The sequence below is a fragment of the Mus caroli genome, unplaced genomic scaffold (genome assembly GCF_978045245.1).
Source record: "Mus caroli unplaced genomic scaffold, Mus_caroli_1 scaffold_9, whole genome shotgun sequence".
NCBI classification, from domain to species: domain Eukaryota; kingdom Metazoa; phylum Chordata; class Mammalia; order Rodentia; family Muridae; genus Mus; species Mus caroli.
Window position 1 is genome coordinate 67,593,602 of NW_028227264.1, and position 19,060 is coordinate 67,612,661.

At 46.2% G+C, this 19,060-nt stretch overlaps 1 protein-coding gene across 1 annotated transcript; it reads right to left on the reverse strand.

Annotated features, from left to right (window-relative positions):
- Window positions 1-3,488: 3,488 nt before the first annotated feature.
- Cdk1 (cyclin dependent kinase 1) lies at window positions 3,489-18,033 on the reverse strand. The gene is made up of 8 exons (XM_021174279.2): window positions 17,949-18,033; window positions 15,200-15,262; window positions 11,120-11,276; window positions 10,175-10,298; window positions 7,681-7,851; window positions 5,867-6,030; window positions 5,635-5,776; window positions 3,489-3,781 (listed from the first exon to the last, which is right to left on the reverse strand). Exons 2-8 carry the CDS (start codon window positions 15,234-15,236, stop codon window positions 3,683-3,685), a joined length of 894 nt encoding a protein of 297 aa, XP_021029938.1. The 5' UTR covers window positions 15,237-15,262; window positions 17,949-18,033; the 3' UTR covers window positions 3,489-3,682.
- Between the last annotated feature and the right edge of the window lie 1,027 nt (window positions 18,034-19,060).

Sequence of the window (19,060 nt, forward strand, 5' to 3'; positions counted from 1 at the left end):
ATTATTGAGTCGTCCCTGTTTTGGGACATGCTGGATCCCAAATATAATAGGAGAAATTCCTCAAGGCTGAGTTCTTTGTTCTGGCAGCAGGGGACCAGTGTGTAATAATACTTCAGTGTAGCTAGTGTCTGCCACGTGGCTGCAAGGAAGCAGGTTTGTCCTTGGTTACTAGGAAGATAGAAAAATACATAAAGTACCATACGGTAACTCATAATCACAGTTCTCAGGCTGAGGCAGGATTACAGTGAGGCCAGCCTGGCTAGTGCTGAGAGCCTTTCCAGCAAAATGCTACAGCATCTGGGATGTCGTTAGATCATCAACATACTCTGAAGAATGAGCTTCCAAGGAGTAGGCTAGGTATGACAATCTTACTTAGTCTGTAGTTGGCTTACTCGGTTGCCTTTTCAAGTCTGATGTCTGGGAACCAAAAGCCCATCTTATACACCCTTCTCAGAGCTAGCAGCTAGCTATCCTCTCTTCAGAAGCTGAGGGGTCCTTATTGTGGTGTGCAATGGGTTCCAAGCTGTCGTCTAGGCTGGTTGAGAACTCCTGCCTAGTGATCCTCCTGCCTCAGACTCTCAAGGGCTCAGATTCCACCTGACTGGAATGTTTGCCCCAACCCCTTTGCTTCCATTGCTGACTACGCAGAACTTGCCTAGGACTAAATCTTGTCCATTTCAAGTTTTCTAAACCAGGAGCCAGGAAGCCCAAGTTCCATTTCCAACTGCTTAAGTCTGTGGCCTATCCGTGGAAGAAGACAAAGGGCTAGATTATGTCCAGCGGTCTTTTTAGAAGCTATTACTTTGAAGAGGGAGGCTTACAACTCAAAGGGAGTGAGGCAACCAAAGACGGGGTAAGCGTCCATTGCCATTTGAGTCTGAGCTCCACGGCATGGGTGAGAGCTTGTCACAGTCTGCTGATGTTGGTTAAACGTGTCTTATTCTGTGTTCTGGGAAATGCTCATCTCTTCATGCTATCTCACTTTCCCTCAGTGCGATAGTTGTCAACCCTCCTAACGCTGTAGCCCTTTAATATGGTGGTGAGCCCCCACCCCACCCCAACCATAAAATTCTTTGTCACTGCTACTTCCTAACTGTAATTTTGCTGTTATGAAATGCCACATTAATATCTGATATGCAGGATGTCTGTTCTGTGATCCTCAGGAAAGGGCTATCCCAACTCCCAAGGGGGTCGCAACCCACAAGTTGAGAACCATACCTTAGCACTTGTTCCTGACAGGTTTTTACAGTCCAAGATCGTTTTGGGGACTCCTCAGACCCAAGCAAGATTTGAATCCTCAAAGCTGCCAACTCTTCAGCAGGCCTTCCTGTGCTTGGGGACGCTTGCCCCTCCCTCCCGCCCCCAACATGAGGGGCTGAGATCAATGGAGCTGCAGCGGAAGAAACCTCTATTATACAGAACATGATGGATACAGCAGTCATTCTCATGGGTTTACATCCACAGGAAAAAAAAAATTTTTTAAAGACTTCTTCCTGTAGCCCTGGCTGTCCTGGAACTCAGGCCTGTAGAGCAGGCTTGGCTTCCAACTCAAGAGATAGGACTGCCTCTGCTGGGATTAAAGGTTGTGCGCCACCACCTCCTGGCTACCCACATTTTTAGTGTATAAACTGTGGAAACAACACCCCAGCCATTCAATCTCTACCTCATTCCTTCTGAATACAAAGTACCAACAGTTGTCAGCTGTCAAACCAGTGCAACTGCTTTTGTTACCCAGTTACTTCCCAAGAGAGAACTGGGTGAGCTCAAGCAATCTTATAAGAAATTAAAAGTATAATCATGCCGGGCGGTGGTGGCGCACGCCTTTAATCCCAGCACTTGGGAGGCAAAGGCAGGCGGATTTCTGAGTTCAAGGCCAGCCTGGTCTACAAAGTGAGTTCCAGGACAGCCACCGCTACACAGAGAAACCCTGTCTCGAAAAACCAAAAAAAAAAAAGTATAATCATGAGAGAATTTGTTAACTTCAAGTGTGCTTCAAATCGGTAGTTCTCAAGTCATGTGACACTAATCACCGTATTAGTCAGGACTCTTGAAATGAAAATGTCAGCAAGACAAGCCAAAGTATAGAAAACCTGGCAGGGGCGGAGGGCGAAGGACCAAATTCACAACTTATGATTCGAAGGGAGATATTAGGAGGCTTGGATTTCAAGGTGATAATGCAGAACAGAGCCCATGATCAACCCCAGCCCCCAAGCTCTCTCGTCTTGGGCCTAGTTCCCAGCAGCAGCAGGGAACCACACCAACACAGGTTTCTGCAGCAATTGGTGTTTGCTGACCACTCTAACTGATCTGTCTTGGGAGCAGACTGCCAGCGGCAGGGTTAGAAACCTCCAGGATGGTCTGACGCTAGAGTGCCCTAAACGCATGTGGCTGCTGACTACTTCAGTGAACTTCTTACCTCCCACTGAAAGTCTCTACAACCAGGAGCGTCAGGGCTCAGGGCTGGGGACCTTCCCTGACTCCAGCAAACGCAGGAGGCTGAGGCTGAGGTACTGGTAAACTGAGGTGGCCACAGGAACTGGAGCTCAGTCTTTTTTTTTTTTTTTTTTAATATTTATTTATTTAATGTAAGTGCACTGTAGCTATCTTCATATACTCCAGAAGAGGACATCAGATTTTTGTTACGGATGGTTGTGAGCCACCATGTGGTTGCTGGGATTTGAACTCAGGACCTTTGGAAGAGCAGTCGGCACTCTTAACCGCTGAGCCATCTCACTAGCCCCTGGAGCTCAGTCTTACCGAGATCCTCCAAACAGCAGACAAACTTAAGCATCCCAGCCTTTAATTCTAAGAAGAGCAGTCGTCTCAGGCATCCCTTTGACTGCTAGCAGGTAAGTCAGGCTGCTTTTAAGAATTACACTAAGCAGCACAGCGATACAGCTCCTTTTCCAAAGTGAAGAATCTCAGCTAAATATTTGGACAAGGACATTTTTAGGCACTGCTAAGAGAGGACAGAAGATTTTAAGCAGTTTTCAAACTGGATTTGGAAGCCAAGGCAAATCCTCTAACCTACCTCTGACCATGCACAGCACAGGAATCCAACTGGACAACAGCTTTACAACAAACCTAAAATTAGGGAGTCTTCATAAATGTTCTAAGCTGCCCTGCTCTGGACAGCCCCTGATCTCTAGCGGTAAAACCCAGGCAGCTTTGGTGCACTTCTATCTGGGGGTCATAACTCTAGACATCCTCGGGTCATCCTCTAGACTTCTCATCCCAAATGCTTAAGCACAAGGAGAGAAACACTGTCCGTAGGTGGGTTGTAGTTTCCAAATGGCAAGAAACTGACCAGGAATCATATATATCCAGAACACCAAGGCACTTGAAAGCATCATGAGGCCGGAGTTCAGCTCCTTCGACTGTGCTCTGAGCTGCAGGAATGGCTGCTGGGAAGTCTGGGGAGACTCAAGTCTTATGTTATAGTAATTAACACTTGTGTTATAGTAATTAACAGCCACCACAGTGACATCTGCACATATACAGAATTATATTTAAATTCATATGGAATAATATTTACATGTTAATTAAGTTATACGTAGGAAATTAAGAAAAGTCCAGATGACAGTTTACAAACAAAGAAAACTATACAAGACAGGAAGAGAGCCAACAGTAAACAACATGGTCTTCCCCTGCCACCAGCAGACAGGGACATCCATCCAGAGGGCTACATCTTCTTAATCTGATTGTCCAAGTCATCAAAGTATGGGTGCTTCAGGGCCATTTTGCCAGAGATTCGTTTGGCAGGATCATAGACTAGCATTTTCTACAGAGAAAAAGAGAAATAAATTTAGAAGCCTGCTCTCTACTTACCCCTCCAAGATACTTAAATCACACAGACACCTTGGTAACCTGCTATAAATTATAAGATAAGCACCCAGACAGCTTAAAACCAAAACATAAATCTTCAAATTATCTAGCTAATTATATCTACCTGGAAATTAAATGTCCATCTGTTATTCACAACTGAAAAAGTAGCCATCAGTTATAGTGTTTCATGATAGTGTCCACACAACCCCTTCGTCGAGCCAACAAAGGAAAAAACCCACAGCATTTTTATAAACACAGTTATCATAGATGGACTAGTTATTGTAAACTAATTTAAATACTCCAGATCCTAAATCTGATCATGCATATTATCTTCAGAGAAAATAGATTAAGGAGCTGGAGAGATGGCTCAGCGATTAAGAGCGATGACTATTCTTCCAGAGGTCCTGGGTTCAACTCCCAGCAGCCACATGGTGGCTCACAACCATCTGTAATGGGATCCAATGCCCTCTTCTACTGTGTCTGAGGACGGCAACAGTGTATTTGCATATATAAAATAAATAAGTAAAAATTTTAAAAGGCAAACAAATAAATATGAAGGCCTTGAGGATATGTCTGTCAGTCCGCACAGCATACAAGAAAGATGTGCTACACTGTGTGGATTAAGACACCAAGTCTTTCAAGGATAGCAAGAAACTTGCCCGAATCCATCAATGTGGGAGAAAATAAACTAAAGCCAAGTCTCATCAATAATCCAGTGGTCTCCAACTGGGGCAGTTCGCTTCTGGGGTCCTGCGATAGACGCAGACCCTGCTAACTCAGCAGTCTGCCGCTGGAGTGGAGGACAGGGCAGTGACAGCCACAGTGCTCAGCAGGCAGCAGGGCCACGGCAAGCTTAGCTATTGCGGGATGTTTGCTCAACAGAGGAAATTGGTGCACAGGGCTGATGTCTGTTAAGTGAAGTCCTTTGTTTAAAGACTGAGAAGTAGGGCTGCATCTCAACAGTCAATGACCAACCTTCCTACACCACCTCAAGAAAGCTCTGCCTTCTGTCCACAGCCCCCAGCAACACACACACACACAGAGCTAGTAACTTTAGATAATACCAGCAGATTGGACCCAGGCTAAGGGAAGGCTTCTAAGTTAGGCAATACCAATATGTAACAAACTATGTGACAGCTGTAGGGGTCTGGACAAATATGAGCCCCATTTGGTGGCATCGTTTATAGATTGCAAGGGAGCGGAAAGACCAACTGGATCGTCTACTTGATTCCTTCTACAAACTCAGATTTTAAACCCTGCTCTACTACAGCAAATTTCCTAAAGGAGGCCACCTTTGTTTATTAATCCTGAACAGTAGTTTTGTTCTTTGCATTGCTACTAGCGTGCACCAAGACAACTAAAGAAAATCAGAATTACATTAGTCTTTGCTAGCCTTTCTGAGAGAGAAAACAAGGCCAGACCTGAGCAATGGAGTTATGCTGTCAAAAGCCTGAACAGCTGAGTATCCTAAGCAGTCAACAGTGCACACCGATGAACTGAGGTAGCAAACACACAGAGAGGAGTCATTGTAACTCATCAACATACTCTCAAGCAAGAAGGTGTGTGAGTCCAGCCTCTCCTACCGGATGAGAAGTAAATGATAAAGTCCAACACCAGAGGCTCCTCAGACCACCAGGCACTTCACACCTCAAAGGCAGCTCGCTGTCACTACAGGATTACCAGGCATCCGACTCAGCCGCTGTGTCTTCGTGCTGGCAAGTCCAGGACTGAGTATGTCCAGTCACCCTCACCTGTCACTACTGACACCCAAGGGCACCACGCTCAAGCCATAAAGAACAGCTCACTTACTGAGAGCAAATCCAAGCCGTTCTCGTCCAGGTTCTTGACGTGGGATGCGAGGCTCCCCGGCTTCCACTTGGGAAAGGTGTTCTTGTAGTCCTGCAGGGACTCTACTTCAGGCCACACTTCATTATTAGGTGTGCCCAGAGCTCTGAAAGGAAAGCAAAAGTCCTATCACATACACAGTGCCTTTATTATTTAACCATACAGGCTTAACAGCTTAGGAATAAAACACAATTACCTGAAGATCCTGAAGAGCTGGTCAATCTCTGAGTCGCCGTGGAAAAGCGGCTTCTTGGTGGCCAGTTCTGCAAATATGGTCCCTATACTCCAGATGTCAACCGGAGTGGAGTAACGAGCCGAGCCCAGCAACACTTCTGGAGATCGGTACCACAGCGTCACTACCTGGCACAGGACAGACCACACAGGGTTGTCTTTTAGGAAGCTGTGCAGGTGTCACCAAGAACTTCAGACAATTAGCTATATGCAAAATACTAAGTTGAAGCTATTTTATTTCTGACTTCTGCTCATTAGTGGGTAAGTACCATAGACCTCTTGCTTTCAAATCATTAAAGTCAAAGGACCAAAGCAGCCATATCCTGGCTGGCATACAACTTTAATACCAGAACTCTGGAGGCAGAGTTTGAGGCCAGCCTGGTCTATAGAGTGAGTTCCAGGACACCCAGAGCTACACAGAGAAACCCTGTCTCGAAAAAAAAAAAAAAGAAAAGAAAAGAAAAGAAGAAAAGAAGTCTAAGCCAAGGTGGGAGGAGGGACTCCCATGATCAGTGATTTAGAACTACAGATTATTTATCAAAATAGTGAATGACCTCAATGAACAACGCAATGAGGCCAGCAGCAGGTACAGTCATTAAAGACGAGTCATAGCATAAAGTGTGAAAAAATACAAAAGAATAAACAAGACAGGACTGGGAAGGCTGCTCAGTGGGTGGATAGTTTCCCTATCAGGCAAAACGAGCAGGACCAGGGCCCCAGCAGGGCACACATCTGTGTAATCTTAGCACCCAGAGAATGAGGCCAGTCAGGGCTACAGGAGACCCTGCCTCAAAATCCAAATGACACACGGGGGGACTGACACTGTAGACTCCAGGTTCACACCTCCCAAGATGCCAATGTTCCTGTATTATACAAGTCAATGCCCTTTCAGAAATACCAGAGGAACCTAGTCTGGTGGTGTAGACCTACAATCCCAGCTACTGGGAAGGCCACTGTAGGAATCCCAGGTCCAAAGTCTATCTACGCCAGTGACCTCAGGGCCAACCAGGGCAAGTCAATGAGACATTCTCAAAACAAGGAGCAGAGTGTGTGAGTGTGTGTGTGTGTAGCCCATGGTTCAAGCCCCATTGCAGAAAAATATAATAAAACAGACAACCACATGAGAATCCACTGACAAAGCCTGATGACAGGGCCAAGGGCACAGCTCAGTGACAGGACACCCAAGCAACAGGGGCCAAAGACTAGGGTTCAATGCCTAGTGCTCCCTCCCCCAGCTAGAGTAGGCTGGCTCCTAAATCTTTCACAATAATCTACCTCACACAGCAAAACCTGCCTTTTAATTGATCTGAGTGAGCACAGCAGGTCCAATCAGGAGGAAGCACAGCTCTGGGGAAGCTCAACACAGATAAACGAGAACCCCTAAAACTACAGTAAGCCCCTTCCTGGAGGTCCCCCCACAGCCAGCAATCTCCCCTGACAGAGATGCCAAAGAGTCTGTCTTCCTTTTCACAGACCATACAAACAAGAGTGAAGTGATAATAAAAAAGCAATAAGCCAACACTACCAGAACAGAACTTTTTGTTTGGTTTTCTGAGACAAGGTTTCTCTGTGTAGCCCTGGGTGTTCCAGGACTTGCTCTATAGACTAGGCTGGCCTCGAACTCAAGAGATCTGCCTGCCTCTGCCCCACCCCCCCACCCCCCAAGTGCTGGTGTGTGCTGCCACTGCCTGGCCACAGAAACATTTTTCAACCAAGTATTTCTACCTCAGCTTAAAGACCAGAGGGAGGCAGCAACCAGACACTCAGGGCTCTCCTTACCTCGTGTGTGTACACTCGTATCGGTATTCCAAACGCTCTGGCAAGGCCGAAATCAGCCAGTTTGATTGTTCCTTTGTCATCAATCAATAGATTTTGAGGTTTCAAGTCTCTGTGAAGAACTCGTCGGGAGTGACAAAACACAATCCCCTGGAGGATTTGGTACAAGTAACTCTAGAAAAGAAACAAGTCAGACAGAAACTCCATCATTCCACAAGACTCCAAGGTGGAAAGAGTTCTGAGAAAATAAATTATGATGCAGAGAAAATAATGTAGCTACCACAAGACCCTTCAGGCCTCTTTAAGCAGGTGTGTATCTATGTATGTATCTATGCCCACATGACTATTTAAAATTTTGGTCCCTGTCTTTAAGTCACATGCTAGCTTTCTGTGCAGAAGTTTCCTCAGCACTCATGTCAACTGTTTCTATCCTGAATAAAGTTGTGCTTTTCCATTTCTGTCACTTTACACATGCATTTCCTCTTTTGAGACACAACAGGAAAATATGTAAAACAGCTTAAACTGGGGATGTGTAAAAGTTTATTCATCACCTACGTCTCTAGTGTGTGCACGCCCACACATGTGCACTCTTCAGTGTAGGTACGGAGTGACAGGCAGATATTTCTCATTAACCTGAAGTTCACCATTTTGATCAAAATGGATGGCCCCGGGACACAACAGAGCCATCCCACCCACAATCCTTGCCTCTGTCCTTCAGCCTCCGGGCTTATAGATGTACACACCACCACACCACCTCCATATGGAGACTGGGAACCAGAACTCAGTTCCTCGTGCTTGTGCCATAAGCACTTTCCCACTGAAATGTCCCCCAAGCCTTCCAATCCTAAAGCAAAAGAAACCTTTATGCTATCCATAACTTAAGAAAAGTTAGGAGATAGAGAGAGCAGAAAAATATTGACATTATTCTAAAACATATGAACTTATACATTATGGCTTTAACAAAACAACAGAAACTCATTAATACTACTCTGCTGGGTAGTTTTCTGTCATTTGACAGAAGCTATGGTTATCGGAGAGGGAGCTTCAACTGCGAAAATGCCTCCACGAAAATGCCTCCATAAGTACAGGTTTAAGCAAGCTTGGAAGGCATTTTCTTAATTAGTAATCGCTGGGAGAAGGCCCAGCTCATCACGGGTGGTGCCATCCCTGGACTGGTGGCCCCAGGCTCTCCACAGCCTCTGCATCAGCTCCTGCCCCCAGGTTCCTGGCCAGGAGCTCCTGTCCTGACGTCCTGGGGTGATGAACAGTTATGTGCAAATGTAAGCCAAATGGCCACTTTCCTCCTCAAGTTGCTGCGGCCATAGCCTTCATCTCACAACAGCCATACAGTGTGAGCACTGGCAGTGGTGGGCACCACTAGCAAATCACCGTGTGTTAGTAATAACGACTTTTGAAACCACTGAAATACAGAAAGACGAGTGACTATGTACAGGTTATGCAAAAATGAGTAGACAATAGTATGTTAAATGTCAAATAGAATAACTGTAATAAAACCCTTCCTGTAATACACTGAGACTACTTAAAAGATACATACAGTCAAGTCTTGGTAACAATGTAATAAAATAGTAGTTGATTTTTAGAGGCCCTCTCAACCATGATCTTAAATATAAACAGATTTTATCACAGTTCCAAGAAGCCATCTCTAAAATGACATACAGTGGTGGGTATGGTGGCACATGCTTATAATGCCCATACTTGGGAGATAGAGGCTTGAGGATGAGTTAAAGGGAAGCCTGGGCCTCAGAATGAACCTCCACCACCACCCATGACGACTCACTGCAGCCATCACTAAAGTAGGAAGTAATCTAAGTGGAAATGGTTTACTCACTGTGCAAAGTATTAACCCATTACGAAACAGACATGAGAGGCTAACTACCGTGTGCAGTACACATACAGAATGATCCCACTGGGTTTAGATGCATACAAAGTCAACGTGAAAATCTCAAGGCATGCACAGAGTTCAGTGGAAAAATAAAGCCGGTTTAAGGTGAAGACCCCTTTACCATAGACATTTACAACCTATACACATTTGCTGAGAATAACACTTGCCCAGTTATGCACAATGCTCTGGATCCAATACCCGATAGCACACACAAAGAACAATAAATACAATGATAATTTAACTGAAATACAATGTTTACAGTCACCAAAGCCTACTTGTCAGAGTAAGACCACTCAGCATGAGCACCGGGCTCAGGCTGCTGTCACTGATCTGCACATAACCACTGCAGCCTGGCCTGCCCCCAGCAATGTGACACATACGCCACAGGGTAGCACCTTGGTGCTCAGACGCTACTTCTCACTTCTAGAACCTTCTGGAAATGAGACCGGCAGATGATGATCTCATCAGGTGGAAGGAAGGAAGGAAACTAAAACGCTGTCTCTTCCCTTCCAGGTTTTCTAAGATGCAGCCACAAAGCACAAGGATGGAGCCCACGTTCAGAGAGCGTATTAGTAAAGGCGCGCAACTCTCTACCTTAACGAGTGAAGAATCCATGAACTGCCCAGGAGGGATGGAGTCCAGGTACTTCTTGAGGTCCATGGACAGGAACTCAAAGATGAGATACAGCCTGGAGTCCTGCATGAGCACATCCTGCAGGCTGAGCAGAGCAAGTGTGAGTCCAGCCAGCAGCCTGCCTCCACTTCCAACAGCATAACTGCTAACAATGACCTTCTTTGAGGGAAGTTCAGGACAGTCATCCACAGCTTCCTCTGCAGGAGGAGCTAGCTCACACCACCTGCACTCCCAAAGCTGGCTGCTCGTGAACATTACAGCTGCTCCCTAGTCCCAGCTCCAGTGCAACAATAGTTAGAACCCAGGGGCAGAGGCAGGCCACGCCCGCTACCAGAGGTGCTAAGGCAAGGATCTCTAAATTCAAAGGATGGAGTGAGCACAAGGTCACCGTTGGTAATTCTGTGAGTGCTGGAGACTGGGTGCGGTGGTTTAAACCCATAATCCCGGCACTTGGGAGTTAGAGGACAGCAGTAAATCCCAGGCCAACCTGGGTGAGTTAGAGTAATATCCTGTCTTAATAATTTCAAAACCCCATATTAGGAGGCCAGAGGCTACAGCTCAGTGGTAGAGCACTTTCTTAGCTCTGCCACCAGACAACTTCCTCAATGACCCAGCCCACGCAAGTCAATAAAGCATAACTTATCTACCTCAGCCTGGCTTCTGGTCTCAGGAGCCTTTGGGGACCTGGGCCCTAAAAGTAGGAGCTGACCAAGCTCCCCATGGAAGGGGTCCCAGGGCTGTGCCTTGCTCCTCTAGCCAATTCTAGCACCCTGTCTCAAATTCTCTAAACATCATCAACAAAGTAGGACTCCATCCCACTTGAACCAGAAAGTACATAAAAATTTCTACTTTAAAACAGATCTGCAGCAGCACAGGGAGAGTGGTTTCAGTTCTAACACAGCACACCTGACTATATTTGGATGTCGAAGTTCTTTTAATAGAGAGATTTCCCGAATTGCAGTACTGGGTACTCCTTCTTCCTCGCTTTCAAGTCTGATTTTCTTCATGGCCACTATCTGGCCAGTGATTCTGTGTCTACCCTTATACACCACACCATAAGTACCTGAAATAAAGCAAACAGATTTTTTTTTAAGTTGAACTCTTTGAGTATCACATGAGAGAAATGCCAGCTGCAATCTGATAGGCCCCCTCACATAGCATTAAACCCTCACTGTTTTCAAAAAGGCATGGTTTGGAAATAAAGCTCACTGAGTCACCCTACGTCTCCCTCCCAGTTAAGCTTCCTTCACGTGAACATTAGGGCATGGATCAAGTTGAAATTCCCCTATCAAATATCCTGCATGTAGTCACTACATTAAAAGATTGGAAATCAGTACCGAGAGGAGGCACTGTGAGACTTCCAAAAATCTGGACTGACTTAGGATTTCCTTGATACCTTACACATTATCTCAAAACACAGCCACCTGTCCTCACCCGGCAGAGTGAAGACAGAAGCACCATGCATTTGTATTAAAACCAATAAAGCTGCTATCTTCTACTAGAGTGGGAAGCCTCCTACCCACTGGGCATGTGGAAAACACTAACCTGGGTGGTCACCTGAACAGCAAAGGCAGGAAGGAAAGACAGCATGGGGTGTGGCAGACACGGAGGTAAGCTAACTAGCTATCTCACACCCCTGCTACTCTCCAGGTACGGATTCCCTAGCTAGCTATAAACTTTGTTGAAAAGCTTTCTGTGGTATCGGTATAGCTTCAGCAATGACTACAACAGCAGGCCTGGTGACACACAGCTCTGAGCACAGCTGCTTGTAAAACTGAGGCAGGAAAAAAAAAAAAGCCGGGCGTGGTGGTGCACGCCTTTAATCCCAGCACTCGGGAGGCAGAGGCAGGCGGATTTCTGAGTTCGAGGCCAGCCTGGTCTACAAAGTGAGTTCCAGGACGGCCAGGGCTACACAGAGAAACCCTGTCTCGAAAAACCAAAAAAAAAAAAAAAAAAAAAACTGAGGCAGGAGAATTACAAGTTGGAGACAAGCCTGGAGAACTTAGTAAGACCCTGTCTTGAAAGTCAAAGGTACCCACGTTTACATGCCTGTAATCCTATCACTGGGGAAAAGCTGAGGCAAGGTTAGAACTTGTCTAAAAGCACCAAACAAAGGGTTAGAACAGCTTCCTCCAAACGTAAAAGCTACTCCACAGCATTTACTGGCTCTAAAACTCCATCCCAGCGATCAACTGCTTAGAAAATTAAGCACCTTGCTGCCCACATAAGCTTTATTCCAGCATTCTTTAAATTCCAGGACTGTTTGTTTTCCTAAACACTACAGTTATTTTAATATTACTTCCAATAAAATCCTAGGTGATTAAATAATCAAGTTATTCCAGATAAAAAGAATCGACAACATTCTGTCTGCGAAGCCACAGGAAATCTGTGAGCTCACATGTTCCTGAATGGTGGATATCATGCTTGTCTGAAGCCACGAGCAAGCTGGCACTATCCGAGCAGTCATAGTTATTTAGTAAGGTAAGCAATGGTCAATCCAGGATTCCTTCTGGCATCTTGTTCCCTCCCAGTGTCCTGCTGCATTTCTTGACAAATGTGCAGAACGAACTCAGGAATGGCAGTCAACACCCAGTAACTGTTGATTCGGAGACAACACAGAACTGCTCGTTCTGAGTATCTCAACTCCTGGCTCTTCTCAGTTAACTGCAACAGGGCACTATTCATAAGCTAAACAGTAGATGTTCTGAAATTAAATATTTGCTTTAGATCCAGAAGTATTTTAAGTAATAATTGAGGAGGGAAAAGTATCAAGTAAGGCTGGGGAGGCTCGGGGTTTAGACCGAACTGCCCTTGCAGAGGACCAGGACCCACACCAGGGCTCAGCCTCCTGTAAATGCAATGCCAGAGGAGGTAACACTCTGGCCTCCATGGGCTATGCACACCTGTGTGAATGAGCGCTCGCATATGCATATACATACATACATACACACACACACTCTGAATTTTAGCAAATGTCATACAAGTGAAAGCAAGAGTAAGATCCCAGTTATCCTGGGTAAAGTCTTGATAGCACTGCCTGGTAAAAGCCATTAAACCTCATCGAAAACAAATGTTTCTAGAGTGCTTAGTAAATGCCAAAGCAGGCCCCACCAACCACATGGAGCCAGGCAGCGGTGTAATCTGAAGACGAGACAGTCTTCTCTGTCTTGCTGGGCATGGTGACCAACAATACACAGGTGACTAAGTAAGAAAACCCTAACATGGGAAAAACACATATTCACAGGTTTGACTGAGCACTTGGAATTGGCAGAAGAAAACGTAGACAGCAGTATGTAATTTTCAAATTATTTCAACAAGCCATTCAGGATCCCCCACAGAGAATCCAGAACTGCCAGGCACAAGGTAGCAGACAAGCCTCTAGGCCAGAGAATTCAGAAAAGCAGGTCAAAGGTCAGTGCCCGAGGCCCCGAGCAAACTAAGAATACCGAGGCTGCCTGGAAGAAAATGAATAAATCCTTCAGCTACAACATTGGTTCTCAACCTGTGGGTCGATAGCTCTTTGGAGAAGCATACATTATCAGATATTCTGCATATCAGATATTTACATTATGACTCATAAGAGTAGCAAAATTAGTTATGAAGAAGCAACAAAACTAATTTAATGGCTGGGGAGTCACCACGACAGGAGAAACTGTATTAAAGGGCTGTGGTGTTAGGAAGGCTGAGAACTACTGCTCTAGAACAAGTTAAAGAGTGAGCCCAGAAGGGGATGGCTTCAGAAAGTCCTGTCTAAGGTCATCAAAAAGAGGGAATCACCCAACTGGACCGGTGAGTGGCAGTGGATGTCGCTGGCGAGGGGAAGGGGTTTCCAAGGAAGGAGACAGTTGAAGAGATGTTGTCACATTAAAAAGAGAAAGCCCCAGAGGCACAGCAGACACTGCCAGGGCCATTCCTGGTTTGCTAAGTCCCTTGCCTTGGTTTTCATGGCCTGTGTAAGCGGGGTCTCTGAACATTGATGAAAACAGTCCTCAACAGAAGCCACACAGACACAAGTTCCTCTGCTTGCTCCTGGAGAGCTAAGAATGAAGTCTTGACTCCTACTTAGAAATATGGAGATTCTGTTGTGGGGAGAAGAAAACAACAATCGAGAGGGTTCTTTTCATCCCTCCTTACGTCACATAGGCCTAAGCACTGTTTAAAATACTACATAAGGGATTGAACACCATGTGACAGTCACTAGTCATTCTTGTCCACGGAGACCACACAGACCACCACTCAGCTTCCATAAAAAACTCAGAACCCAGTACTTAGTCTTTCTGACTAAAATGTACTGTGAAGTTAGCATACATTATCTCCCTAGTCGACTCCCCCAGCACACCTGCGCCCAGCGCCCAAACACAAGCATCTGGGATATTCAGTTCAAGAAGATCAGCCTGGGGAACACAGCTCAATAGCCTAGAGCACAAGGCCCTAGGGTCCTTAGCAAAGAATCAGGATAATTAAAATCCTCTTGATGGAGAAGCACCTTGTGCTTCAGGTTATACGTAAAGCAGCATGCTTTCTTTTTGTTTTTTGTTTTTTGTTTTTCAAGACAGGGTTTCTCTGTATAGCCCTGGCTATCCTGGAACTTTGTAGACCAGGCTGGCGTTGAACTCAGAAATCCACCTGCCTCTGCCTCCCGAGTGCAGGGAGCAGCAGCAGCAGCAGGAGCACAGGCAGTAGGAGAGTGAGGTTCACTGTGGCTTGACGCCCTTCTCCATTCACAGTCCAGGATCTCAGGCAAGGAAGGCACCCACACTGGGGGAGGGTCCTGCCCACGTCAATTAACAGAGTCAAAGACAACCCCCTACAGGTGTGCTCAGAGTGATCCCAGATCCTGTCTAGGAGGCCACAAACACCAACTCTTAACAGCACACTCATGCACACGCGTACAGATGCATCTACGACTGCACTCAGTAAAGGTTTCTGTGTTCCATGGTAGCATTGTTATCTTCTTTTCAAAAACATTCTGCTAAAACCACTTACCTTCTCCAATTTTCTCTATTTTGATATAGTCTTCCATAGTTACTCGACAGGTTACGACGGAACCTAAAATGAGGGGAAACAGTGCTGTGATTCCGTGCTACTAAACAGTCTAAGCATCATCCGGAAGACATCACAGAAGAGTGTTTTCCAGGGCCTCCCGCGTAGCCGGCAAACGTCAGTCATCCCATCAAGATGGTCTTGTTGGGGTTTAGCTGTTCTTGCAAGTGAGCCATTCTGAGCCTTCTCAGACATTGTGTTTGCATATTCTATACTGCCAGGGGCTTAGCCCCTTCACATGCACAAATCAAGCAGGCCTGTCAAGCCAGCCACTGCCGGAGACTGATACACAGCTAGCTAAACCAACTTAGTGACACTATGTCTCAAATTTTACCAAAAAAAGCAAAAGGCCCTGATCCCCAGGGCTGAATTTCAGCACATTACTCCCTTACTAAAATGTTGTACTATTTTAGTTTTTCTTAAAATAATAAGAGTCTGCGAGAAGGAAGTTGTGCACGATGTAATCCTAGCACAGGGAAGAACACAAGTTCAAGGCCAACCTGCGGCCTCGTTTGCTGCAACACTATTTCAAAAGGAAACAAAGTACAACTGTAAAGTCCAACCACTAGAAATAACAGTTGTTGTTGTTTTTAATAAAAGCATTTGTTTACCTTATAAACATTCAATTCTCTAGGCAGTGATGGCACATGCCATTAATCCCAGCACTTGGGAGGCAGAGGCAGGCGGATTTCTGAGTTCGAGGCCAGCCTGGTCTACAAAGTGAGTTCCAGGACAGCCAGGGCTACACAGAGAAACCCTGTCTCAAAAAACAAAACAAAAAACAAAAACAAAAAGCATTCAATTGAATGCTTCCCAAAAGCAGCCACAGACAATCCCACTCAAGGTACTCAAAGAGAAAGAAATACCCATAAGCACCTTAGAAGAAAGAATGGAAGGTGTTGTGCTGTACTGGCTCGCTAAATTTAGGCCAGGTCACATTGTCACAAGCTTAAGTCATCTTGAGAGGAGGGAACCTCAGTTAAGAAAATGCTCCCATAGGATGGGGCTGTAGGCAAGTCCTTAGGGCAGTTTCTTGGAGATTGATGGGGGCGGGCTCAGCCCATTGTGGGTGGGGTCATCCGTGGGCATATAGGGTCCTGTGTTCTTAAAGCAGGCTGAGCAAGCTATGTGGAAGAAGGCAGGAAGCAGCCCCCTCCATGGCCTCCTGCCTCCAGGTTCCTGCCCAGACTTCCTCTGAGGCAGAACTGTGACGTGGAAGTACAAGACAACTAGACCCTTTCCTTCCCAAGTTCCTTTGCTTTGGTCATGGTGTTTCATCCCAACAATAACCCTAAGACAGTGTGTTTGCTAATCATGCTTTGAAAAATATCACGAACAAGGGAGAAACAATTTCTTGGCTCAAAAAGAATGGTAGGAAAAAGGCTGTGCTTTCTCCTTGAAAGCACTCTGCCACGGGTGACAAGATCCTTATAAATGAGCATCAAGGAATGGCTGACCTCTCGTGAGCTGTTCCTTACAGATCTCTTTCCACAGTAAAATCAGCTCCATGGCGGTGTGGGGGCACAGCCAGGAATCCCAGCTCTTGGCACTGCACAAGGAGGCAGCGGCTCAACAGATAAAAATTCAGAAGGAAAATGTATAAACCCGTCCAAGGGTCCTGCCAGGCATCCCACTGGACCCTGGGGATTCTCAGACACATAAGATTAACTCTCAACTATGGAGATTATGTTTAGGAAATTTCAACGCACCCCCCCATCCCCTTTCTTCAATACAGAGACTTAATATAACTATAGAGCATTAAACGTTTCAACCACCTCTGCACAGACAGCAAAGAGTTAACAACATGTCTTGAAAGCTAGGCTTATTTCCTTCCAACATTTTCCAGTCTCCCGGGACTGCTGTTAAAAGCTGCCCAGTGTATCCAAGTAGGGGGCGGGCGATGGTGGTCTGCACATCAGAACCTTCATCGGTATTTATAAGACGATCAAGGATGCGAAGGCATCCGCGGTTCTCCCTCTCTCCTTCTTTGCCTGGGTACCGTCTGTGGCCTTAGCACAGGCAACTAAAAATAAACGATCCTACACTTTCTTGGCTCTGCACCTTGGTAGGAATAAGCTTTTTAAACGACCACGGGTCTGTTTCTCCGGCAGTACCGACTTAAGGCCTCCGAAGGCAGCTGGCCTGGTGTAGCCCAGCTCCGCACAGGCAGCCAGCAGGGCCTGGGACATAACTTGGCACCCCGCCCACACCCGGGCCCACTCCAGCGAGGCCCATCCCGTCTGCAGGAACCTAGAGCTCGCGTAAGGGTCTGCACGTCCGCAGGACCCGGGGCTCAAGTGAGCCTTGCCCTTCCATAGGGGACCCCTGGCTCGGGTGAGCCCTGCCCCCCATTGGGGATCCCAGGTTCCGGTGAGCCCTGCTCCTCCATAGGGTCCCCAGGCTCAGGTAGGCCATGCTCCTGCATAGGGGACCCTGGCCTCAGATGAGGACGTGCTCATCCATAGGGTACCCCAGACCCCGGGCTCAGGGAGGCCATGCCGGACCATAAGGGATTCCGGACTTAGGTGAGGCCCTACCCGTCCACAGGAAACCATGATCTCACGTGGAGGCCCTACCCGTCCACAAGGGATCCCCAGGCTCACATGGATGTCCTGCCCTTCCCCGGGGGAACCCCCAGATCCCGTGGAGCCCCCGCAGGCCCAGCCTGCACCCAGTCCGACTCACGCCATACCTCTCTGTCCCGGCTGGGGCCACACCGCAGTTCCGGACTGCGCGGACGCAGCAACTCCAGGAGCTTAGAGGCCGAGTGCCAGCAGTTTCAAACTCGCCGCGGTAAAGCTCCCGGGATCCGCCAATCCGATTGCACGTAGACGTTCAAAGGAGCCAATCAGAGCTGAGCTACGCTTGGGAGGGGCTGCCTGGGAGCGCAGAGCGCGAAAGGGAGCGGAAACCGCGGCCAGAGGAATTGCAGGAGGGCGGGCGCCAACTGACTCGAGCTCTGTTTTCCTTCCAGTATCGTCCTGTTGTTTCTGGACAGTCTAATCTATTTTCTTTTTTCTCCAGCTACCTTTCTGTGTATAATTTCCCTCCAGGACTAACACAATTCAAATGCATTGAATTTAGATAGCCACCCACAAAAGTGACAGTACCACTACATCAAGAGTTTCTTATTAGCCGGGTGTGGTGGCATACGCCTTTAATCTCAGCATTAGGGAGGCAGAGGCAGGCAAATTTCTGAGTTCAAGGCCAGCCTGGTCTACAGAGTGAGTTCCATGACAGCCAAAAACCAAAAAAAAAAAAAAAAAAGAGTTTCTTTCTTTTATTTTATTTTGTTTTGAGACAAGGTTTCTCGGTGTAATTTTGACTGTCCTGGAACTTGCTCTATAGACCAGGCTGGCCTTGAACTCACAGAGATCCTCCTGCCTCTGCCTCCAGAGTACTGGGGTTAAAGGCATGTGCTGCCACCACCACCTGGCTATTGCTAACATTTAAAATTACTTTATGATTATGCCTTTCAAAAATCTATATTAGGCTGGGCATAATATAAACAATATATAATATTAATATATAATATATATTAGTTTATATATGTATATGTGTATATATATATATATATATATATATATATATATATCTGAGAATTGTGGCACACACCTTTAATCCCAGCACACAGCAGCAGCAGGCATGTGTGTATGTGTGTATACATGTGCATATGTTGTCTCTATGTACATGTGTATATGTATGTGTGTGTACACATGTGTGTATGTATATGTTTTTATATAGTATATATATATATATATATATAATATGGAATTTTCAGACAATATTGGTCTGTGTTAATTC

What these genes read in the sequence shown, in the direction of transcription:
- Cdk1 (XM_021174279.2), bottom strand. Translation starts at nt 15,236, where the DNA reads ATGGAAGACTATATCAAAATAGAGAAAATTGGAGAAG. An exon ending in CGACATCCAAATATAGTCAG is followed by an intron (nt 10,299 to 11,119) that starts GTGTGCTGTGTT and finishes TGCTCTGCTCAG; the next exon opens with CCTGCAGGATGTGCTCATGC. An exon ending in TACGAGTGTACACACACGAG is followed by an intron (nt 6,031 to 7,680) that starts GTAAGGAGAGCC and finishes GTCCTGTGCCAG; the next exon opens with GTAGTGACGCTGTGGTACCG.